This window comes from Parasteatoda tepidariorum, chromosome 6, assembly GCF_982258835.1.
Source record: "Parasteatoda tepidariorum strain Cologne lab strain chromosome 6, Ptep-v5.0, whole genome shotgun sequence".
Lineage (NCBI taxonomy): Eukaryota > Metazoa > Arthropoda > Arachnida > Araneae > Theridiidae > Parasteatoda > Parasteatoda tepidariorum.
The window spans coordinates 42550051-42576378 of NC_141760.1; the positions used below are offsets into that span (position 1 = coordinate 42550051).

The 26328-nt window shown below is 31.2% G+C and overlaps 1 protein-coding gene across 4 annotated transcripts in view; it reads left to right on the forward strand.

Annotated features, from left to right (window-relative positions):
- Nucleotides 1–24440, forward strand: part of LOC107455051 (uncharacterized) — a 78405-nt gene extending 53965 nt beyond the window's left edge. For 2 of the 4 annotated variants that reach the window (XM_087165741.1, XM_087165740.1), the window contains exons 7-8: nt 7047–7250; nt 24212–24440. In XM_087165741.1, coding sequence (XP_087021867.1) covers nt 7047–7250; nt 24212–24402 — 395 coding nt within the window. In that variant the 3' untranslated portion in view covers nt 24403–24440. Of the gene's footprint in view, nt 1–3359; nt 5187–7046; nt 7251–11644; nt 11774–24211 lie in introns of those variants that run through there. The other 2 variants (XM_043045453.2, XM_043045455.3) reach the window with 2 other exon arrangements.
- Nucleotides 24441–26328: the final 1888 nt, after the last annotated feature.

Genomic DNA, 26328 nt, shown 5'->3' on the forward strand with positions numbered 1-26328 from the left:
TTTTTCCTACTAAATGCTGTCTGTGAATCACGCAGTTAACAGTTTAAATATCTGATACCTCCCTTTCCAAAAGGGCAATAAACCCACGATGTCGACAAATCATTCTATCAGTGGCAGTGGAAATAATATTTGCAAGAGGAATATTTTCTCTTTAAAATAATCTTTGACAGTACTAAAAATAGATTTAACTTTGATATCTATTATCAAGCTTCTTGCAAAAAGCATCTCTTGAATAATTTTTCCTACCTTTACAAACTGGACCTATGCCTTCAGTAAAGCATACGTTACCAGACAAGGTTGATTCATCAACTTCAAAATCAATATCAAAGAGAGTTCAACAGTGATTGAGCAAATCCCAACATCAAGTACGTGGCACTGTATTGATGACACTTCTTTTTGTAAACCGACATTGTTGGTGGGAGCAAAATACAAACGATGAAAGAAAATCAACTATTTCTCAAAATTAATGAATAATTTATGATAAAGAACTAATTCGCGTGCGTAAATGGCCAAATAAACTATGAGATCTAATCGAAACTGGGGAAAAAACCGCAAGGAAGCTAACGAAAACCGTTATAAGAAACACGGGTCAAATCAGACATTCTACTGAAAGCGCATGCACTTCAATTTCCACCAAATGGCTTGAATGAGTCTGAGGCAAAAACTACTGACTCATGCGCTGAGATGTGTTGGTTTGGATCGGAGAATAGTTGTCATATAAGTTCGCTTTATTGCTGATACAAATGGTGTATCGGATAATCCTTATTTTATTATATTAATTTAATCTTTTTTTTCTTTATAAGTTATTTTTAGATTAATTTTATTTATTAAATAAATCTCAATTTAATAATTTTATTTGTAAGTTTTAAAATTAAATTTGAATGACAAAACATGCTCATCGCCCCCTTACCTCCCAAAACATACCCAACGCCCCTTACCACCCAAAACAAGTTTACTGCCCCTCAGTATGCTCCCATCTACCCCGTTGAGAACCTATGCTCTAAAGCAGCGGTTCTTAACCTATGGGTCGCGACCCAAAATTGGGTCGCGAAGCATATTTCTTGGGTCGCGCTGAGTTGAACCAAAGAAGTTAGTAATACACCAAATCATAAGTAATACCAACACCTCCTAGAAGAAGTCATTGTGGCTTACTCAGCCTATGCTTAATGAGGAATGAGGAATTTGTTAATATTAATCAATTTCAAGAACAATTAATAGAAATACAAAGTGGCCAAGCACTTCGATACAATTTCTACAAAAACACTGAATCTTTATGTGCTTTCTGGTTAAAATTAAAAACCGAAAAGTCAATAATTGTTAAAGAAGCCCCAAAAGTATTATTGCCTTTTTCAACAACATATATGTGTGAGGCTAGTTTTTCGGCTCTGTGTGCAATCAAAAACAATTACCGGAACAAGTTAAATCCTGAAATAGATATAAGTTGCTCCTTGACAAGCATTCAACTGAGGTTTGAAGATCTTTCAAAATCTATTCAAGCATAAGGTTCTCATTAAAACTGTATGACTTGCATTTAAAATTTAAAAGAGTTAACATATGTATTGATATTTCTTTTTTTTAGGAATAAGTTGAAATGTCAATTATTTTCAAAAAGTTATAAATATATTTTAATTTGGTCAATAAAAATTATTAAAAACACTTGATTATTAATTAAATATTCCTTGGATCGAAAAGTACTTTTGTTTATCTTTATTATTAAAAAAATAAATAAAAAATTTGTAAGTTAAAAAAAATCATCATCGTAGGATTGAAGATTTTTAAAAAATACGATCTAAAATAAAGCAATGAAAAAAGTTTGACTCTTTTTTGGGTCACGACATGAACATATTTCTCAAATTTGGGTCGCGGCTTAAAAAGGTTAAGAACCACTGCTCTAAAGGGTACTCCGGAAAAGGCCCACTATGACGCCTTTGATGCCAGAAAATGTCTCTGAAAGCAATGTATCAAGGCTGAAGTAGCCTAATTTCAAAAATTTTAATCTGTTGTTTTTATCGGACCAAAAAATCTCATTAACATTACTTTTCAGACAAATCTGACACTTTAGGTTGAAAGTATTTATTTCCTAAAGTTATTTTAACTTGTTGACTGGATCTAATTGCTCAGAGAATCATTACATTAATAAAATTTAGTTTTTCTAAAGATAGTCTCATGTAATATCTATTTGTTATTTCTTCTCTAACTATGTAAAAGCGAAAATCTATTTGTCTGCATGCATGTATGGATGGGTGCATTCTAATAACTGGAGATCTAATAACGAAAGCTCTAATCTGCATATTCTTAAGTCTTGGCTTGTAAACAATTTCCACTTTCTGGCGTCATGTAGATCACGCACAATATTGAAAACTAGAGGGCTGCGCCCCCTGCTCGCTAACGCTCGCCAACCCCCGAAAATTGCTACGCAATCTTATATGGCTCACTTCGCTCGCTACTAACTTAGGTACATTGCAAATGCACAAAATTCTAAGAATTCAAAACAATCATTCAAATCCACATAAAAACTTTTTTTTTTTTAAAAAAATTACATCTTTTCAGTAAATACTAAGTCATTAAAATAAATTTGAATTCAAATAAAAAACATGTAATTCGTTAAACCTATTAGAAATGTGCTGTAGTATAAAAAAATAAGATAAAATTTCTAAAACTGATATCTCTTTAAAAAAGTTAAAATTTTGGCTATAATTAAGTCTATTAAAAATTGAAATAAGTGAATTGCAATGGAAGAACCTGCATAAACAAATAAATTCTAGTAAAACAAATAAATTTGTGATATAAATCAAAAATCGTCAAATAAATTCGTAATTAATAAATTCGTGAAAAAAGCGCTTTCAACAAAATATTAAAATAGAGATCTATCGACAAAGACTACTCACTTCTGTCTAGCTTATGCTCTCTCTGGTTATTTCAGTTTCCATTTTTAAAAGCGCTATATGTTGAGCCATCTCATCTAGATTTGGCATGTGACATTTTTAGCTGCAATCATTGGTCGATTTTTTAGCGTTGCCATTCGGGGAGTTGTAATGAGTCTTTTTTTGTCGCCGTGTAAGAGAAATATATATATAGATACGAAAATCTATTGCGGATACCTATCGTTACTCTGATTAAACTTTCCTTAATACTTTTGAGCGTCTTCGCTAATTGGCATGGCATTTTTCTCCTTTACAAATTGTTAACCAAAAAATCTTGGGATCTAACTATATCATCCACCTCCATTGAACTGTTTGCATGCAATATTAAAAAACTGTGTTTTTTTATTGCTTCAGCCACTTGCTTATGATTTTTAAAACTAAAATATGATTTTGTAGATATGTTTCATTATCTTATAAAAAATATTTTTATTTCAGTAAACTACTTCAGTAATGAGGAAGTAGACATTTTTTTGAAAAGTTTCAATGTCGTAGCAAATGGTTTACCTTGGTCATTTCAATAATCATACCACCCCTCTGTATATGAATTTGTGTAGAAATGGAATCCTTTGTATAAAATTTGTAAATTAGAATCAGCTGTATGTTAATATATGGGTGATTCTCACGAAAAACGACAACTGACAGATCCAAGATCTAATACTATTCTACTAAAAGAGCTTTAAAAAAATTTTAATAAATAGCATTGCTGTTAGCATTTTAAAAAGACATTGCACAAGCATTGACTGTTTTATACATTCAAAAATTTTAATTTAATTTCAAAATGTCATTTTCCTGGTATGTCACAAACAATATTTCCGATTAGCTTCAAAACTTCCCATACATTCGTCAATATCTAACTTTTTTTATCTCAACCGTTGTAAGCATTTCTAGAATATATGCAGAGAGTATTATTTCCAAAAATTTTGTTGAAAATAATTTTTTCTATCAATAACTTGCTACTTGAAAATCAGTCCTTTTCCTGGTCACTTTTTTTAGTTATTTATAACCAGAATAGATAGAGCCAGCAATCAATATCTTAGGTTAAGAGATTGATTAGAATACCATCCTATCTGAACATGTCTTATTGCATAAATTAAGTACCAACTTTCTGGTTCAAAACCTATTTCAAAAAAATTTTCAAGGTGAGTAGGTTTTTATGTTGTCATTTTCCTGTCTTCTTGAAATCATTAATAACATAAACTATATAGATGTACCTGAGTTATTTCAAGAAATCCTGTTGTTTTCTGTGGAAAGTAAATGGTTCAGGCCGAAATGTTAAATTAAAGTAAAGTTAATAATGTAAAATGGCAACTTGTCATTATCCTGGCTGTCATTTACCCGGCTTATGAATGCCAGGACATTGACATTTACCGGACATTTTATAAACAGTATAGCGAAAAGAGGGAAAGCAAATATTAACCTAATACCCAGTTTATGTAAGATTGTAATATGCTTGTATGTAATTAAAGATTTTTATTTATTTAATTATTGATTATTATACACAATTTTATTCTGAACATATCAACAACAAAAACATTTTTGATTCTTTCAACAGTGGATAAAAGAATTAATTTAAACAATTTAATTTAAACAAAGACTGTGTCAAAATTTCTAGGAATATCATCATTTCAAAAATATCTGCTCCTTACCCAATATCTTCCAGTCATTTTGCATCTTCAAAAAGCTTTGAAATTAATGAAATTTTGCTATTTTTTTTTCTTTGTTTTAAATGCTTCTTTTCAAATTAAAATGCAGTAAAATTAAAAACAATCTCACTATGTGTGTTACTCTCTAACTTCTATTATACTTAACTAATTTTTTCAAATTGCTCACAATAATTATTTCTGGAATTTATTTATATAAAAAGTTAAAATTAACTTTTCAACTTTGTCTTTTTTGAGTTTGTTAAGTTTAGTTTCTTTCTGTTAGCTTAAAATGACTGTTTTCTTAACTTATAAGCTAATATGTCATTTTCCTGACTTTCTAGTCATTTTCCAGCATTCAAAATTTGGTGAATTTCTATTTTTTCTTTTCTTTCTTGAGCAATTGTCAATAAACGACACTACTCTGTCTGTAAGATATTAATAAATGTAACTAAATAAATATACAAAAAAATTTTGATTATTTTGAAGACTGTAAATTTGACGAAATTTTTTTCCGAATTGTCATATTTCCAAAGAATCACCCATATATTGAGTTTAGTAGTAACCCATGTAGACATGTATTTCATTTTAAAAGGAAAGAAATAAACTAATCAAAATAAAAGTTGTGTTGTTCTTGAAAAAGTATAAAAATGTCACCATATTAAAGCAATCTTTAAATAAGATATCGAGACTTCAATAATATTACATGCAATGAATATAATTTTAATTCTGTTACGCTTTTTTTTAAATTTCTTTTTTAAGTGTCATGTACCTTCTACAACCGATGGCCTACACAATTATTTATGTAAATGTAAAGGGGGAATTATTCAAAAAGATATACATTTTGAGTTTAAGGGAACTTATATTTAAAAATTCGAGTAACAAATTTGCTCTATGAAGTATGTAAAAATATCGTAAGGAGATCAAATTTTATTATTCAACTGAGTAAATTTTACTTAGTGTTCTATACATAACTGACAATTTGAAAAATTAGTTAAAGAAAACTGGATCCCGTACTTTCTGAAAAGGAAACTATCTATATTATATAAAACGCTAATACGTACGTATGTATGTATGTATCAATAAAACCGATGATATTTCTTTTCTCGCGCTGGCAACAGTTTTCATTTTTAATTGATTGCATTCGGCGCGCAAGAGCACGTAGTGAGCAACCAGATAACAATAACCAGAGTGAGCATTATCAGGTTGTTCAATTCAGATTCATGCACTAAAAACATGACAATATTTAATTTAAACTCAATTAGGAATTAATTAATTAATTGAAGTGAGAATACTTTAAAAGGCCGCTGTTGAATTTATATTTTTCTACTGGGAGCTACCTAAACGTCTAAAAAACGTTTAAGTGTTTGTATTGAATGCATTGAATTTTTTTATATTTCGCGTTTATTTATGCATTGAATTTTCACGCTTTAAAATGCAGAATATTAGTGAAGCAATATTTGATAATTTATTTTGCTAATATGTTTCTTATTTAGATAATGTTTTGATTTTTTCACCATGTACAATCTAAATAGCTAATGTATTTTTTTAAAAGCCAATAAGAACATTGGTAGAATTCTTCTACATAAGTACAATACTATGTCTTTGATGATAAAATACTATGTCTTTGATGATAATATATTATGTCTTTGTGCTAGAACATTGTGTTCATTGGCGAGCGAGCGCAGCGAGCCATGGTTCACGGCGTGAACCACATAGGATTGAGTAGCAATTCTCGGGGGTTGGCGAGCGTTAGCGAGCAGGGGGCGGAGCCTCCTGATATATATATATATATATATATTTCCTAAGAAGAACGTAGCACTACAATCGTATTCCTTCCGTTTTACTTTAATTGATTTTTCAAACCATCCATCATTTTTGAGAAACTGGAAAAATTAAGGAGGACTAAAATGGAAAAATTAATAATTAATATGGATGGAAAAATTAATAAAGTATGACTGGATATCAAATATCCGGTCATACTTTAATTTTTCCTTAAGCTCTTCCGTATACAATTCGCTTAATATACAAACTAGTCCAACCCTTAAAAAATCGTTTGGTAACTTAATAGTTGTAGCAAATGTAAAACACATAATGTTAAACACACTTCGCGTGTTTTTCATCATGTTTAGCAGTGAGTGTAAAACCTAGACCTGGTAAACTCTGTACCTTAATAGCAAGTGAACCGCAAGCTACAAAAACTTAAAGTGCACCAGCTGCTTATATTCGCCAAAATATTTTATCAAGTTCGATATCCAAATCATGATTATTATTTCTAACTGAAAGCTTGAACTGACATTCAACTTATAACAGTAAAAAGCTGCTGAACAATTTATGAACAAAAAATTAAGACAATAGACGACATTTTTACACTGATTATTTAATAACTGCAGCTGGAAAAAAACTCATTTTACTAAAAGATTTAGTCATTTTTGCTGAAATAAAAAAACCTTCAAAACTGATATAAGCTAGTTTTTTTTAGACTTCTTGAACTGTGACATCAGGAAGTTGGCTGGAAATGTCAAGATTCGATGGGTATGCACTCATACAAAAAATGGAACGACATGCAAAATCAAATGCAAAGAGGATAAAGAGTTTGAGAAACCTTCCCCTGAAGAATATAAGTGCACGCCTGACGGAACATGGACACCATCTGAAGTGCCTTTATGCATAGAACCAAGTATAGGTACCACTATGATACTTTACATTTAACGCAATATTGCAGAATATTTGAAACGTATGTGTAATTTGTGGGACTCAGTGCGTATTTATATATATAAAAAAATATTATTGTTTATAAGATTTTATTAAGATTTTTTGAACAAACAAATTTTAATTAAGTTTTGCTAATGTTTAAATATGAGAGCGATGGCTCAGAGATTATTGCACTGCACTGACGTTGTGAAGAATTGCGGTTTGATTACCAGTGGCTGCTCGAAGTCCACCCAGGTTCAAATACTAGCTTGCCTGGAAAGTAATGGCGTCCTGTGCGCAGTGATGACCATATTGCCACAATCACGAAATTGTGGAACCTTAACCTAACAACGGGCTGATGCGAGAATGCTTTACTTAATGACTAAATATGGTGTTTTGTAATGACAACCCTTAACTTATATTACCCATTAAAGTACCACAATTAAAAAGAAATTTTATCAAAATTTTGCTGGTCATTATCGAGATTGATCAGGTAAAGAATGTTCTGAAGCCATGCACCATAAACATCAACCATAAAAATCACAAACAGTACATATTTGTCGGTCGCTACAAAGCGATAATATTAGTTTATTAATATTATTAGATATAAAGGATAAAAAAATTTATAAAATGTAATTCAAGAAGATGAATATTTTCTAAGCTATTTAACGATTTCTCACTTTTTGATCATGATTTTCTATGATATTTTTATGTTTCGCAAAATTCAATCAAATTATTTATTTTGTTTGCACAGTGAAAACATGTAAATTTACCTTTGAACAGTATTTATTTATTTCTCTGACTTTTTTTTGAAAAAAAAATCCCTTTTTTGAATCAATGATTTTTAAATAGTTTACTTTAAAAGAACTTCAGTGAATAAACAAAATCAGATAAACTTAACATTTGATTTTAAATATGAGAATAACAATAGAATACTGAACCAGAGTTATTTTTCGAACTTTATCAATCTTATAGTTTTGACGTGGAGCATTGCGGTGCGCAGAAAAAATTTCTTGGATGAACTTCTTCGATATTATTCCTGATAATTGTCCGCCTAAATCTAGAGAAATGGTTCCCAAATGTTTTTGGCTATGGAGCCCTAAAGGATTCAACTTCTTTTGGCGAAACCCCGACTTTCTACATAATAAAGTATATAAAATAAAGTTCATAAAGTAAGTGGAATAAAACAATTGCAAATGAATAAACCAATTAAAGCCTATTTTTTTTTAAATATTTAGTAAGAGGAATGGAATTGTTTCATAGTTTTGTTCATTAGTAGCCTTAAATTAGGTTTTATATTCGTCAGAAGAATTCGCACTCTTGGAACTATATCTAATTAAGTTATTAATTTGTTTTGGTGTAAATACATAAGCTGAAAATGAAATAAATTAGCAAAATTATGATTTTCGTTGAAATAAAAGCGAAAAAAACTAATAAAAATTGTTATTTTGCGTTCCTAAAAATGAAACGGCTTACAAATCATGTAAATTATATTTTATAATTTATTATATTTATCATTTCCTTTTGAACGAAACTTGTGTTTTATTAATTTAACTTGTCGCCTTTAGTGACCAGTTCAAAATGATAAACTTTGACGTTAAACAAGACAAATGCTCAGCACAACTGTATTTAAATATTCTAATTCTACTTAAATCTTCTACCTCTCCCTCAATCCTAACACATCAATTAGTTTTAAACAATAGAATAATGAAAATTTAATTTCACCGTCTGGCTGTTGTTCGCGGCCTTTTCCATACTTTGATTTCAGGTTTAACAATTTTCAAGTGATGTCCGCGAAATTGTCAAATTTCTTTGTCTCGTTATGGATTTTTTTCTTATGAATTTCAGCAATAAATTAGAGTATGTCCGGTAGCCATTAAATTGCACAAACCAGTGTAATTATGAGTTCGAAACATTTCAGCATAGTGGGCAGCAGAAGTATTAAAATTATCCCCTTCTCTGTCATGAGATAAAATAGAAACATCATTCCAAAGCTCCAATAAAGCTCCCGTACTTCTCCCTCCCGCATTCCATATTTTGGAGGACAAAAGTCACAATCCGCCGAGTAAAAGATGAGTATATTCGGAGAAAGTGCGATTTTGTGTCTTTCCGTAACTTAAATAATAATGAACTCTAATAAATTAAAATATTTTGAGGTCAACCCTTCAACCTATTACCATTAAAATGAAAAATTCCGATCATTAAAGCAAAAACTATTCAGAGTAGCATATTTTTTTAATCCCTGCGAACTAATTTACGTCTGGAGTGGATATACGTGTAAATATTTACCAATAAACATATTTAACTAAATATTTTTCTAAAAAATCACTGAGGATATGGCACTGCCCTGGTGCTCAGCTGTATCAAAGGCATCTCTTCAACTGTATCTCTGTTGCCTCGACCCTCTTCAACATCGACCTCAACTGCTGCCATGACACCCTTTATACCAAAAAAGTCGGAGATGTGGCCAGGGCTGTGCTCCATGCCTTCGGTCCCATTTGACTTGTACTTTAACTTTTCTGCACTTGTTAAACGACAACAACAACAACAACTAAACATTTTTCTAGAAAATCTCTGAGGATATGGAAAAATTCTTAACTCACCGCCACGGAACCGTGATGGCTCAGGGGATAGAGCGTTCGCCTTCCAATGAGGTGAAGCGGGTTCAAATCCCTCCGATGGCTAGTCAATACGAATCCGCATCCGGTTTGCACTGACCATAGTGCTGACGTGAAATATCCTCAGTGGTAGACGGATTACGGGTTTGAGTCCTCTTGCTGTCAGGCTAGCCGTGGAAGGTTCTCGTGGTCTTCATGTAACGCAAATGCGGGTTAATTCCATCAAAAAGTCCTCCACGAAGGCAAATTTCTCCTAATATTTGGTCCAGAAGTTCCCTTGTAGTCTGGATAGGGTTCAAAATTACAAGGCTACGTATTTGAACATCAGTAGTCGTAAACCCAATATTGGGTCGGCTGTTCAACAACGGTTATTAAAGAAAAAAAAAGAAGAAGTTAAGAAAAAAAACTTACCGCCACGGATTTTACGAATATTGTAAATAACGTAACCAAGGAAGTGGTTCTGTTAATGGGGTGACGTAAATAAATCAAACGTCGATATTTCAATATATTTTTGACCGCCATTACGTTGAAAGAAATATTTTTCATCTAAAAAACTTAGTGGTATTTAAAAAACGAAATTCTTACCAGAATTTCACGAATGCTTATTATTACTATTAAAAATTTATGAGATCGAAGGCAACCCTGTAAAAGGAACTATGAACCATCAAAATCTGTTGATAATAGCATTAATAAAGAGTGCAAGTGTGATTTAGGCAAATGGACGTTATTACATTACGAGTTTATTTGGATAATTTAAAAGATAATTTAGAAAAATATAAATAAAAAAAACAGTACTTATAAGACTGCTTTAAGAAACGCACTGAAATTCTAAGTCAATTTTCTCATTGTTGTTTCCAATAACTCTTGGACAAGCTAAGCACGCCAGCAATTGGCCTTTTGTAAATTAAGTCGGTAAGGAGCACCTTTCGTTTGAGAAGAGAGCACCGCAAGGGAGAAAGTACATCATAGATCATAAGCTCATGCATAGATGGCAGTACTACTCATTCGTGAGGCCCCTCAATTTAGACATAGATCTGAAGGGGAAGGAAATTTCCTCAAGATGTCTGTACTCATAGTACAGACATCAGTGACCGACCACAGGACTTTCGATTCTACAGATTTTACAAGCACGTACATCGAATGTACTCGGTGGGTCTTAGCGGAGTCTGGGATCGAACCCCGGCCGCTGCTGACGGGAGTTCGATTCTCAAACCACTGAGTTACCACGACCCTTCAATTTTCCTTAATAGCCCTTTTGAGTTGTGTCCGTTTTCTTAAGTACGCATTTTGAGTTACGTCCATTTTCTGTAAAGGTGCTTTTTGAACTGTGTCCATTTTCTTAATTGCGCATTTTAAACTGTGTCTACTTTTTTAAATACGCATTTTGATCTGTGTCTAAAAAAAAACTTAACAGCGTATTGTTTTGATATTTGATAATAGAAACTTCAGTATAGTCGAAATCAATATCTATATTCAAAGTAAATCAATTCAAATCCCTTCACAAGTAAATCAATTCAAATCTGCAATCGGGATCAATTGTAGATTTGAAACGGAAAAAAAAGCCCTTTCCGCCTCGGATGCAGATGTAGCATTCCTTCACAATAGGAACATGTTTTAGAATTCTATAGCCACTGGATTATTCTTTAGCCTCGCTGATTTCTCTATTATCGATCTGGAGGTAGATTTTAAAATTTTAGTGAGTTGTATTGATAGAAGTTGATGAACTTATTTCTGTATCTCTTCCGTATTCTAAAACTATTTTTTTCAGTTTCAGGAAATGGCTCAAATAATGAAACCGTGTCCACGAGATGAATCAATACCTGAAGATATTTTCTTAACGGAATCAATGTACAAATTTTGAGAGATAACAATAAATTTTATCACATTTTTAAGGAAATGCGTTTTTTTTTTTCTTTTCTAAATTTGAAAATAAGCAGTACGAAGAATGATTTCTACTTTGGTATTTATAAAAGAGAAAATATTAAGAAAAGTTACATTTTTTTAGTAAATACTAAGTCATTAAAATAAATTTGAATTCAAATAAATGACATGTAATTCGTCAAACCTATTAGAAATGTGCTATAGTATAAAATCTTAAGATAAAATTTCTAAAACTGATATCTCTTTAAAAAGGTTAAAATTTTGGCTATAATTAAGTCTATTAAAAATTAAAATGAGTGAATTGCAATGGAAAAACCTGCCTAAAGAAATAAATTCTAGTAAAACAAATAAATTCGTGATATAAATCAAAAATCGTCAAATAAATTCGTAATATATAAAATTCGTGAAGAAAAGCGCTTTCAACAAAATACTAAAATAGAGATCTATCGACAAAGACTACTCATTTCTGCCTAGCTTATGCTTTTTTTTGGTTATTTTAGTTTCCGTTTTTAAAAGCGCTATATGTTGAGCCATCTCAGCTAGATTTGGCATGTGACATTTTTAGCGGCAATCATTGGTCGATTTTCTAGCGTTGCCATTCGGGGAGTTGTAATGAGGCTTTTTTTTGTCGCCGTGTAAGAGAAATATATATTTAGATAGGCACTACTGATATTAAGGTAATTGGTGATAGGTTCCAAATATACTAATATAGGAACAATGTTATCTTATTACTTAACTTGGTACCTGTTAATACAGTAGTAACTGATCCAGCACAGTTTTAATATAGTTAGTGTGAAAAGACGTTTTTCCACGGTCCCTCAAAAGTGATGCGTACCAGAGATAGTTGCTTAATTGTGGTAAATTAATGAGTTTATTTCGAGCAAACAGCATCATGCCAAATGAATGCAATTAACCTTTATTTTGATCGAACGAACTTCTGAAAACATGTTTTGTTTAAACTAATAATGTAAAACCACCGAGAAGGACAGATATAGTTATTTTTGTAAAGAACAAGGTTTCGACTGCTTCACCTTTTTTGTGATGCACATTACCGGCAGCTCTTAAATTTTTTTTATTAATCTAATGAAGACTAAAATAGCACCAACTGCACCGATGTTTTTGTATATTTAGCGTATTCTTAAAGAATTAAATAGTTAGCCTACTTTATCAAAACTAAAAAACTAATTCACTTTATATTTTTCAATATCAGTTATGAGTCCGGGATAGTCTGGTTGGTAGGGCACTGGGCCAATGTCCAAGAGGTCCTGTGTTCGATCCCAGTCGGCCGAAGACTCCTCTCCCCGTGTTGTAAACGGTGACTGATGCACGTTAAATCTGTCGAGTCTCAGAGTCGTCCATGTTCCTATACAAAGCATACCTCTGGGGGTACTGATCTGGGAGTTTCCTTGTCTTCTGGATTGGGGTCAAAATTGCAAGGCTACGGAGTTGAACATTAATAGTCGTAAACCCGGAATTGGGTTGGCTGTTCAACGACTGTTATAAAATAACATATATGTAACTGTAAGTCCAGCTATTGAAGCAGTTAAGTTTGAAAAATTAAAATTGACAGTGCAAAAAGCAACGAGAAAAAAAAATCTTTGTCGAAACTGCGTGTAGAAGAATCCGGATCAAATTTTAACATCGTCCACAATGACTGCAATGACTACATCTACAATGACATCGTCTATAACTCCAACACTATTAACTAACGCCTACCCTTATTCATATTTGTTTAAAACATAAAACCTCACTTTTCTATAAAAGTTCTCGTTTAAAAATAAATAAAGAAACTACTGATTTTTGAATTTTGTGCGATTGTGGAAAAGAAAACTTTTTTTTAAATGAGAACATGCAATTTTTAAAAGTTAAACACACTTAATTTTTGCATACTATTTTAATGATTTTTCTTGTTATTTTTTCATATTCTCGACAAAGACACTTTCCATTTAACCTCAATATTATTTTAAAATATATATATTCAAGTTTTTTAAGGAAAACCTTGTAAATAATGTCATATCATGTTACTTTGGCGTCTTGTTGTGCTTTGCGAGTTAACGGTACAGCAATTAGGATTGGTTTCACGCGGAATCAATTTTCGGATCAGGTTTGATTGTATACATGTAAGCGACGTCACGTTTGTGTCAAACCTGATTGGCTTCCGAATCGCAGCATTAGCGTATGCCATGCTTTACCCAGTCGTAACTCGCAGGCATCCAATGAGATGCCTGCAAGTGACATAGTGAGGATATCTCGATCATGATTGATTGTTGAAACGTGGCTTTACGTTAGCAACTGTTCTTTCCATTCTATTTGAAGTAAATCAAGCCCGTCAAGTATCAATTCTCTTAAATGACACATTCTATATTCTTTCACAAATATGTCAATTCTTTCACTATATATTTCTTACTTAACATAAAAAAGGCACGAAACCTTGTAGAACGTAAACAAATTAATTATGCGTCGAAGTTGTCAAAAAAAAAAGCAAAAATATATCACGGTTACAACAAAATACGTAAACAAATAATAAAACAAAGTAACGTAAAAGACGTACACGATAAAGAATTATATTTCAGCAATTTTGATGTGCGATACGGCATGGCATTTAATTTAATTTCACGTTAATTAACATTCTAATTAATGTTTAAAAACTTATCTCAACCTTAACACGCCATTTTTCTTATAAACGATCAGCTGGTGCTGGCGACATGGGTCCCATGTATGGGTATTCGGGATCTTATTTTTCTTGAAGTGCAAGTACCCAATAATAAAAAACACATGCAATAAAAAATTGCACACCAATTTTCCATTGAACTTCTCAGTTCAAATTTTATTGATTACCATTCTCAATGTTTATGAATTTCCTTTACATTTTCGTATCAACGAAAACCATAATTCACATTTATTTTCAACTTTTTCATACACTAAAAACTAATTCAGAGCTAGACAAGATACTCAAGCCCTAAGAATTTAACTGTCTCACATGAAATTAAATTTCAAAAATATCATTGATAACACTAAGAAAAAAATCATCATTAAATATTTTCAAAATAATAGTCTTAGTAGTCTTTCTTTGGTAAATATGTCCTCGATTGCTAACGACCTTTATATACGAAGTCGGGCTAAAAGAAGGGTGAAATTGGGAATATCTTTTCTAAATAACGCTTGATATGCTTTATTTTGCTTTATTTTTATCTGCTTAGTATGCATTGTTTTTATTTTAAGATCCTTTATTTTAATATATGATGGTTTATTTTTCACTTTCGTTTTTCACTCAAACACATGCAATAGAACTTCCGTTCCCTTTCCAGCTTGTTGTATGGTCTAGGAAGATAGCATAGGTTCTGTAAACTTAAAAATATCGATGCAAATTAGGCGATGTATTGCAAATTAAAATTTTGCCTAACAAAGAAAAATTAGCTTAACAAAACTTTTATTGAAAAAAAACATATTTTTTAAAAAAAACGAAAAATGCAAGAAAAGACAAAAGTAAATATGTACTGACAGATACGATGCTAAAACAAGTTAAGTTTCATTGAAAATAAAGCTTAATACGCTGCATTACTTTAAATAACTAAATTAAACCGAAAAATATTATATTTAAAAAATTGGAACAATTCAAATGTGGAATTGCAACACGCAAAGCATAATTTTTTAATCAGCTTTACATTGATGAAATAAGGTTATAAAAAAATTAAAATCTATTTCCGTTCTTAATCGCGGACTGAAAAGTCATGTGCAATTTTATCCAATTAATTTAATAATGGTTGCAATATCTTAACTGATGTAGTTACATGAGTGTTAAAATACTTCCTGTTTTTATTTGAAAACCCTAATCGGCTGATTAGAGTACTTCCTTTTCTGCAGTTTTCGGTGGTTGCATTTGAAAGAAATGGCACCAATGTTCAGATTGCGCGCATTTTACTTCTATTTAATATTAATATGCTGCTTTCTAGAAATGTAAGTAACCTTTCTTATCTATATTACGTGATTAAAAAAACATAAAAATAAAATTTATGCGAACTTACTAGTTACTTAAAAAAAATATCAGCACAATTAAATTTAACAACAACAACATTGTCTTATATCATTCGACCTAAGTCAACTGCATGTTTATTTTTCCTAAATAGCATATGCAAAAATAGCTAAGTTCTTAATCATAGTGCATAGTTAGATATTCAAGTTTTGCAGTATTTTAAATTTTGCAGTATTTAATTTTAACATTATTGGTTGAATAGTTCTCGAGAGATAAAAATTTAGGAGAGTGACGACAATATAGAGTTGGAATCCACTATCGTGCAAATTTGCCACGACCTTTATGCTGTATCTAGTTGAATTCGCATCGAAGTCTCATTTTCATACAAATTAAATTATCTTTAACTTGATTACACGATATTATGATTCAATTTCACTAAACAGATGATTTAATTTAACATAAGGTTGCCAAAAATATTACATGATATCATGACTCGAAATTCCAAAATCACGATTTAACGCTAAAACGAGTTTTTAAGAATATTCTGAGAAATCATTGTTCCCGACCTAAATGCATAACCTGCATTAATTTGTTTATTTTATTTAGTTTACTTCTTTATCTTTTTTGTTTTGGCAACACCGTTAGATATTGTTGTTGACAGTTTGTATGATTAAAGTATTGTTCTATGTTAGGCAATAAGCAATAAGCAGAGAGCTCGCCGCACTTAACTATACTCAATACTCAATACAATGTTAGGTTTAAAGAGTGTTGTACGTATAATTAAGAACATGCATGCTTATGTACAATACAATCATTATTTCCCAAAGATACTTTAAAAAAGTTCAGTTTCAGTTTTTTCCACCCTTTACTCAAATTACGAGTTGTGTTAAGACATTATGAGTATGAAAAACAATTCCTGTATTAAAAGATTGTACATAAAAAATCTTGCCATAACTACATGAGACATTTTATAGAAAATAATGTAAAACGATCGATTCATTTTTAACATACTAAGAATTGATTTAAGTGATTCTTTCAGCAAACTTTCAGCATAGTAAATACTTATTCATCAATTCTTTTTATATGATGCTTTTACTTATGCTGAGTCTTCTCAGTTGAATTTGGAACTCGGTCGAAATGGCACCAATTTCGATAAAGAGCCAAAGGACGATATAGTAAAAGAGATTACTCAAAAAACAATTTTAGTTCCAAACACTTTAACAAGGAAAATTTTGAGCTGTGGTGGGTAAAAATGCATGCGAAAAAGTAGCATGAAAATGCTTAAAAGTGGAAAATGGTTATATATAAGAAATACACAAATCAAATAAAATGAGAAAAAAATAAGTAAAAGTTGGAATGAAATTTGTTTGAAAAAAACATAAATAAATGCAGTTTATTGAAATAGCCATTGATATATTGGCAAACACCAGTATCGATTTTCCCACTGTCCCGAAATTTTTCAGTGTGCATTGTGCGTTTTATTATTAGAGTAACCATTCTAACATTTTAAGTTTATTTGATGTAAAATTCATATGTGATTCTTCGTATTGGTAGAACTAAATGGAACAAAATTTTTTCGCGAAATATTCTTTCTAAATTCTTCTTCATTTTTTTTTATTATTATTATATATTTATTCATTTCCAATTTTAAGGCTGCACAAAAGAGAAAATAAAATAATACAGAAAGGTTAAGCCAAACAACAATGGACTACAGTAAAAAGAGATCGAAGTCGTTAGTTAAAGATTTTATTCTGCCTCGCCAATATCGGCTAGTGTCTGAGTCGTAGCAAATAAGTGTCTCACAGCAAAGCAGATTCTTTCGATTAATGGGTTCCAAAAGATAGAATAAGGGACAAAAAAAGGTGAAAAAAATGCCGATTCTGTGAAGATATTCAGTGAGGTAATCATTAGCTTTGGCTATTGACAGCAATCCTTACGGATATGATTTCACTTTATTTCCAATTTTCCACTTATATTCCACTCTATTTCGATTACTGACAGACATCTTTACCGATTCGGGTTAAGATGTCTGTCAGTAATCTAAATAAAACCACTGGCAAGCAAACGAGATACTTTACTTTTCATAGTTTCGTCTTTGAATTAGCCTACAATTTCAGATGGTGTCGTTGCTTCATCAACTGTCCCGAATTTATAGTATTGGTGAATTTAATGAGATTTTGGGGTTTGTGCTTGTTGCCATAGCGCCGCTCCTTTACTCGAAAGGAAATCCGTCTGTTTATTTCGAACATCGTCCTTAGTTTCTTTAACGAATTTTGCCAAAAAATAAACCCCACCAAATAAAATAGCTCCGAAAACAAAACATAATAAGCAAAATTAACATAAAAACCAAACATAAAAACCTTCATAATTAACATAAAAACCAAATAAAACGAATTTAAATTAATATACTGAACAAAGAAAAACTTTTCGAGGAAATAACGTATAGAAGGTAATGCGTGTTGTCCAATAAGTGTGTGCAGTACAATAAGAAAACATTCACTTACCTTATTTAGAAGTTTTTGTACAGATTACCATACATGAAACAATATTGCTCAATTTGAGGGCCAACTTGCCAATAATCCAAGGAGCATCTCAAAATATATTCTAACCACAATCGGCCTTTACGCTCTCATTAATTTTTATAGATTCGGAAGAAGAGGTGGGAGAGGAGGAGGTGGAAGAGGAAGCAGTGGGGGATTTGGAGGAGGAGGTTACGGAAGCTATAGATCAAGAAGTAGTAGCAGCTCTGGAACAAGCAGTGGTACTGGTAATTATGGATCAGGAAGTAGTAGCAGCTCTGAAACAAGCAGGGGCACTGGTAATTATGGATCAAGAAGTATTAGCAGCTCCGGAACAAGCAGCGGTACTGGCAATTACGGATCAAGTAGTACCATTCATGGAACTGATAACAGCCATGCAGTCCGTATAGGGCACAATTTTAATGATAATAGCAATAGTGAAAAATTTATCAATCGACAGCCCAGTAGCAGTGACTTCGACTTCAATAGTAATTACAAGCAGAACAATCGTCCACAAATAGACTGGGATAATCTTCATGAGAAACAGCGAGAGATACATGAGTCGTTTGAGAGGATAAATAACTTGAAGCCCGGGAGCTTTGATTCACACAAATATAGAAGTATTTACGGGAAACCATACGGAAGTACTTTTAAGAACCCATAGGAAACTATCCTCAAGGACCTTCCTAAAGAGCAACAACGTATTTTTAGTGAATCTGGTCTTTATACCCAAAAAGCAGACACTCATAACTCTGCTTCAATTCCTGAAGGGTCCCTTTATACAATTAGAAATCAAGAACTCAAAGGGAGACGATTTAGAAATTCCGGAAGAAACTCAGTAGGTAATGTATTTAATTTTATTATTATATTGGCAAATGCGACTTTTACAAAGATGTTTATGCAGGGTCATTCAACTACAACTTGGAGGGGTGATTGAGGGAACTAAATCATATGTTTTTTGTATGGAAATGAAGTGTCTAGTTAAGACATGAGCGCAAGAACTGTTACAGGAGAAAAAATGCGTTAAAATCAACGCTAAGTCCTTCTTTTCAGGACTACAGTAATTATAATAGATACTCATAATTGCGACCACCAACAGTAATACATATTTAGTAACGCCGTGAAAGAGATTGGTGAACACTTTAAGAAAATGCATATTCGTGCGGCGAGATCTTTGAGTGAGTCAACGGAAGTCTCGTAAATGACACTCTATAAATACCCCTAACAAAAAGAAACCCAAACTGGATAAATCTGGCTAACGGGGGGAACTTTGGAATGGTCCATCACGTCAATCCATCAAGCTCCAAAATTAACATCCGATTAAGTCTTGATCAATAGGTCGTAATGGGCTGATGCATGATCATGCTGGAACATAAAATTACGAACTAATTTTTAATATTTATTTTGAATACGTCATTACTGCAAAGAAGCACTTCGCGTTTATTTTATAAATAAATTCTTCCCCGTGTATTTTTGAATTGGTGCGATAACTTATTAATCTAGACTCTACAGTCTATACAAATGCTCACCAGCAGCAAGCTACTATAGTGAAAACTTGTTCGAAGGCTCGTGCCCAGTTGGTGTAAATGCCACAAACCTTGAAACTTTTATAGAGACAATTAAGCAGTCAGATACTGAACTCTAAGGTCGAAACGAGTAGGGAAATCGAAACTAAGATTCCATGATTTTATTTTATTTCCGTCGTTGAACAACTGACCCAATTTTATGGGTTTACGACTACTAATGCTCAACTCCGTATCCTTATAATTTTGAACTCCATCGAGAAGACAAGGGAACTCCTGGATCAAGTATTGGGAGAAATTTGCCTTCGTGAAGGATTTTTCGATGGAGCTAACGCGCTTTTGCGTTGCATGGAGAGAAAGACCACGAGAACCTCCTACTGTTAGCCTGAAAGCAAAGCGACTCTAACCCATGATTCATTTACCACTGAGGATATTTAACGTCAGCACTGTGGTCGGTGCAAACCGGATGCGGAATTCGTATCGTCTGGGATTCGAACCCGGTTCGCCTCATTGGAAGGCGAACGCTCCATCCCCTGAGCCATCGCGGCTCTATCAACCATGCTTGGGGGATTTTCTTCCTGTGGATTGCCAGCCATTGCAATGTATTTAGAAACTAGAGGGGGAACCAGCTGGTCGAAAAATACTTCTGGCCACGTTCAGAGCCTCCTTTTGCCCTTCCTTACAATCGAATTTCTTCAATCATTGTCAGTGTTAAAAAAAACTGCTGGTTCTGTTGTTCAGCCTAATACTTGATCTTATCCCCATAGACCTCACCCGACAGATTTTTTCTGTTAATTTCAGAATTTTTAATGGATAATAAATTCCACCGTTCTTTTCTGACTCTCCTGACTGCCCTCTGTGTTCCTCAGGAGAGACTGTGAGATTTAATTAATTGACAGTTTGCCCATCCCTGAGCGACATTACTAATTCTTTGATTATTTATTACTTCCACATAAAGGCTACTTTGTACTGGGTTGCTAAAAGGAAAATGGCCGATGAGGGTGTCTTCTCAATGTAGGAAAAAAGAAACATTCCTATACAAAAAATCTATGTTTTATTACGCTAAAATTACTTTTTTAAAACCAACTGTAATTGAATAGAAACAAAATATTTATGTAATCAAAAGCAAAAATTAATGGGAAAGTGGTACAAATTCGTTTAGGAGAATTATCAAATTCGATGTCAATGAGGCTCAATTACGCCAATGATGTTTAATTAAGTAAGATAACATATGCATATTGAAGTAAAAGAAATAAGCTATGCTACTAGAAAGAAAAAGAAATGGAGTAAAGGTGTTTATTTGTCCAGAAGAACCGTAAGAAGTCGTATAACTATTATTGATGACAATGATGCTTAATTAATGTTGGTATAATTGAAATAAAAAAAGCAACTTCTGCGCAAAAAGCAAAAATAAATGGAAAATATACTTATTCGCGTTTTGGGTAACAGTAAAAAAATCTAAGTATTATTATCGACACTAATGCGCAATGCTTAATTAATATTGATAATGTGTATTAATTGAAATAAAATAGGCTATGTTCTAAAAAGCCCAGCTCATGGAATAAAGATTAATTGGAAATTCGTTTAAGAAAACCGTAGAAAATCGCCATTCACAGAGGACACTTAATTCATATGTATCACTGACTGTAATATGAACTACTGGTATTATGGTGATTGGGGAATTGGTTTTGATATAAGAATTCAACAACGGGTTTTCCGTAGTTTCAGAAAATATTTCTTCCAGTGGTAGCTAAGATAGTGTATTAATATTTTAAGGAATTAGAATTAAAAGAAATTTTTTCTACCACTACTTATAAATATTTTAACAGTAAAATAAAGGTCAAATAGAGAAATGGTCATGCTCCAAAATCCTTATTAAGTTCTAATGTATTTTTTTTAAAAAATTCGGCTTTAGTTGGCTGCTACTGACAAATATGTATAAACTTAAGTGTTGAAGGATTATGTAATAAGTACCAAACATACTTAGGTATGAAATATTGCATTGATATATTTGGTGATGATATATTTGGTTGACTTAATTCAGGTAATATATGCATATTGAAATAAAATAATTTAACTATGTATTAGAACGCAAAAGTAGTGGAGTAAAGATATTTATCTAGAAGAACCATCAGAAATCATCATCATATTATTAACGACAATGATGCTTAATTTTTTAATGTTAGTATTATGTTAATTGATACAAAATAAATTTATGTACTAAAGACAAAAATAATGGTTACTATATACTTATTCATTTTGGGGAGCCGTAAAAAATCACGATATTATTATTGACACTTATGCTTAATTACTAGTGATAATATGAATTAATTGAATGAAACTTATTAGGTTATGTGCTAAAAGCGAATTTAAAGTAAAATAAGGTTAATAGGAAATTTGTTTAGGAAAACCGTAGAAAATCGCCATTTACGAATGACGCTTACTTATTGTGCACTACTGACGTTAATATGTTCTACTGGTAATATGGTAATTAGTACAGTTTTGATAAGAATTCCACAACGGGTTTTCTGTGATTTCAGAAATTATTTTTTTCCCTGGTAGCCAAGATAGTGTATTCATATTTTAATGGATTAGAATATAAAGAATTTTGTTTCTTTACTACTTATAAATATTTAGTTAGTAAATTAAAGATGGGATAGAGAAATGACCACGCTCTAAAAATCTTATCAAGTTCTAATAAGAATTCGGTTTTTTTTTTAAAAATTCAGCTTCTGTTGGCTGTCACTGATAAATATACTTTTCACAAAAGTTAAATGTTGAAGGGTTATATAATATGTTCCAAATACACTAATAAAGGTATAAAATGTCATATTGATATATTTGGTGATTATTAAGACAGCACCAATACTTAGTAGTACATACTGATACTTTGGAAATAAGCGTTTTACTGACCTCGAAAGGGATATGTACCTTAGAAAATTACTTGGTAGTGCAATAGCTTAATGCTAAGTGATACTAAATACATTTTATCATTGTTCTAATGGGATAAACTGCAATAAATGGCTCTTGCTTATTTAAGTAACGCAAAGTCACCAAAAAGTGCAACAGATAATATTAAATAAAAAACTGCAATCATTTTAACTATATTAATTGAAAAACTTAGCGGAAGAACCAGGTAAGTTACATTTTCCGAACTAAAAAAAAGTTGCATCCGAAATATTTTATTACCAATTTATCAGAAAGAGGGACAAATATTTCTTTGTTTTTTATTATTTACCCCTGCCTAACTTAAAATAAAAATCATGCAAGCATGCTGAAAACTAATGTAATTGGTTATGTTAAGATTTGAATAAAGGCAAAAACAGTTCTGTAACATTAATCATACCCGTATTGACACTACAACTTTTTTTTATTATCTCTGACTCATTAATTCCCCTAAATATTTCACTTACCTGTTTCTTCCACAAGTTTTTTAATTGGATGGATATATGATTTTCAGTATTGGGCATGATTTTGTAGTGTTTTTCAATACTGATTTATTGATTTTTTTACTCTTCCCGAGCGAAGAACGGGTATTCATCTAGTATATATTTAAATATAAAGAAAATAAGGAAAAATATTTTTAAAAAGAAGAAGAAAATTTTTCATTTTAAAAAATTTTTTCAAACAAAATATTAAAAAATTTAAAAAGAAAATTAAAAAAACTGGAAAGCGAAATAAGGAAAATATATAATCGTGTCATCAGCTCACACGATTATATCCTCAAAATACAGTGCTTTCTAATCTTGTATTAATCTAGCAAAAGCAAAATATGTCAATACAATAGCACCAAAAAAATCGTAATGACGATTTTATTTATTTCCCTTATTTTGTTTTCCAACATTTTATTTTTTAAAAAATTTTTAAAATTTTTTAATATTTTTAAAAAAATTTACTAATTAATAATTTTTCTTCTCTTTAAAAAAACACCCATCTTTTCTTGTTTTCCTAGTAAATCTATCTTTTTTCTAATTCCTTTTTGTCTTTTAGCAGACAATTTAGTTTAGTTTTTTTAGTGAACAAACTTTAAAATACACTTTACCAGTCAAAAAGAAGGACCTACCACATTGGCTTGTTGATTAATTCATGGCGATTGCGTAGAGAAGTTTGCTCTCTTGTTTTTAAAGCCATACTTATTTATTGGTCAAACTTAAAGTCATATTTAACTACTATCACACAAAGTCATACTTAAGTATTCATACCCTAACAAACAATAACGATTTAGCCAGTTTCTGGGTCGAACAATTTAGCTCTAATAGAATAGTTGGCACACTTGTAGTACTTGACGCAAGCAAAGGATAAATCAACCTATAGCTATAAAGAATTATATACCATGTGGAAAAAGATATGACTATTTTTTTAATCGAATTAAGGATAAAGTTTTGTACGAAACATCTTGTTTTTAAACATACTATTTCTAATAATTGTATCCTTTACAGGTAGTTCCAAGTGTGACGTAAGAAAGCTAACAAATGATCTAAACATCAGCTGGGTGTGCACTAGAATAAACAAGCAAAAGGAATGCACCATAAAGTGTATTGAACCAAAGAAATTCTCTGGCATTGCTGCCGACAAATACACATGCAGACATGGAATATGGACTCCGAATCATGTTCCACGCTGTATTTAGCACAGAAGAGTGCAAATAAATTAATTACTTTTCATTAATTTGTACATATTTTAAACGTAATTATCGAATCTTAAAATTAAGTAGAATTTTAATTATTTGGTTAACTTTGGTTGCGATTCTAGCTTATTGAATTCGGAATATTGTTGATCTAAGAAATCATTCAGGGTAAATTAAATTTCTATAGAATTCGGCAACAAATTTGCGTTGCAGCCTGAAAAAACAAACTATAAAACAACACCAACAATATGGCGCAGTCTCAGAACAAAAGTAAAAAACACTGATGAAATTCAAAAAAAAAAATAATAATAATAATAATTATAAAAATTACAAGATTGAGAAACAGAAATTAAGCATTTTTTGTTCAAAGGGAGAGATATAAATGCAAATAAAAAAATTCATCTTAATTATATAACAAAAACTAATAAGAGTATTTTCTTATGATGGGGCATTTTTATTTTATTTAGAGGATTACTTTATTTATTTTTAAAACCTTTGCTTTCCATTAATATAAAGAAACATTTAAATTTACAGGAATAACTTAAAATTTAGGTAGGCAAATTTAAAAATTTGGTGTAATCAACAACTCTCACTTTATAAGGAATTCTGTTTCTTTTATCATTATTATAACCAAACAGAAAATGATTGTATAATATGTTTGAAAATTAGCTAATTATAATAAGTTTAAAAATTAACCTCAATAAATGGAATATTTATTGATAATGGAAAAGTCAGTATAATAATAGCAAGAGAAAAATAATTTAAAATATAAATTGAACAAATATATTTCTAATAAACTTATAAATATTAAGTATTCAAATGAAACTAAATAAATCGAACTTATTCAAATCGCATTGAACCATAGTAACTTATAAATTGTATTATCTGCTACGGTACAGATAAATATTTTTTCAGCTTGATTACTCGGTACTAGGATAAAGCTGGAACGAAAATATGGTTCGCTTTAACCCTATTAAACTTATAGGAAATTTCCTCCTTATCATAGTACAAAGAATTAGTTCGATGTTACTTGCATATTCTTTACATCGCATTATTGATACGATCAATATTAGAGATCAGTTTCAATTATTACAGCAATAAACTTAGCTAAACATCACACTTCAACAAATTAAGCATTTTTCCTCGTTTTGCCTTTCCAGTCAAACTATTTTAAAACTTATACTCATATTCATTGATAAATAATATTGTTAAAAGCTAAGTTAGAACTTTTAGCTTAGCTGCTTTAAATAAACAGTTAACAGATATATATTATAAAAAAGAAACATTTATTATGTTTCTAAAGAAAAGTTTCAGTTTGCAAGTGATAGAAAACAAACAGAAGCTCACCTTATGAAGCAGTAGAACAAAACAGAAACTGAACTAAATATTTTTAATTAGAATAGAATAAAAATAATGCAAACGATATGATGATAGATATAAAAAATGCTAAATATTAATTATTCTTAATAATATGCAAACGATGGATTTCTGATTTTACAAATACTTTATTTTGACTTTAAATCGTGACGTCTTAGCATTGCCTTTTCGAAAACTTCTTTTCGCCTTAACCACTAAAGAGTTCCTAGTAACTAAAAAAATGCTAAATATATCATAAAATAACTTCAAAAAATAGAAAGTTTTTCGAGATCAATCGTACATCGCTCAAGACTCAAGATTTACGTTCCAAAAAGACTTTTATGTAAAATTCATCTCGCTCTTGTACATACATTCTGTGCAAGTTCTGTAAACAGTTGAAGTTGCTTGGGGATGAATGACAGAGCTGCGTAGAAATACCTAAGGAAGCTACGTGAAAGTGCATAATTTCTCTGATTAGTACTATAGAGCAGAGTTGGCCAAAAATGTAATCCATTACATTTTTTGATCACAGTAATCAATTACTTGTAATCATGATTACAATATTAATTACAG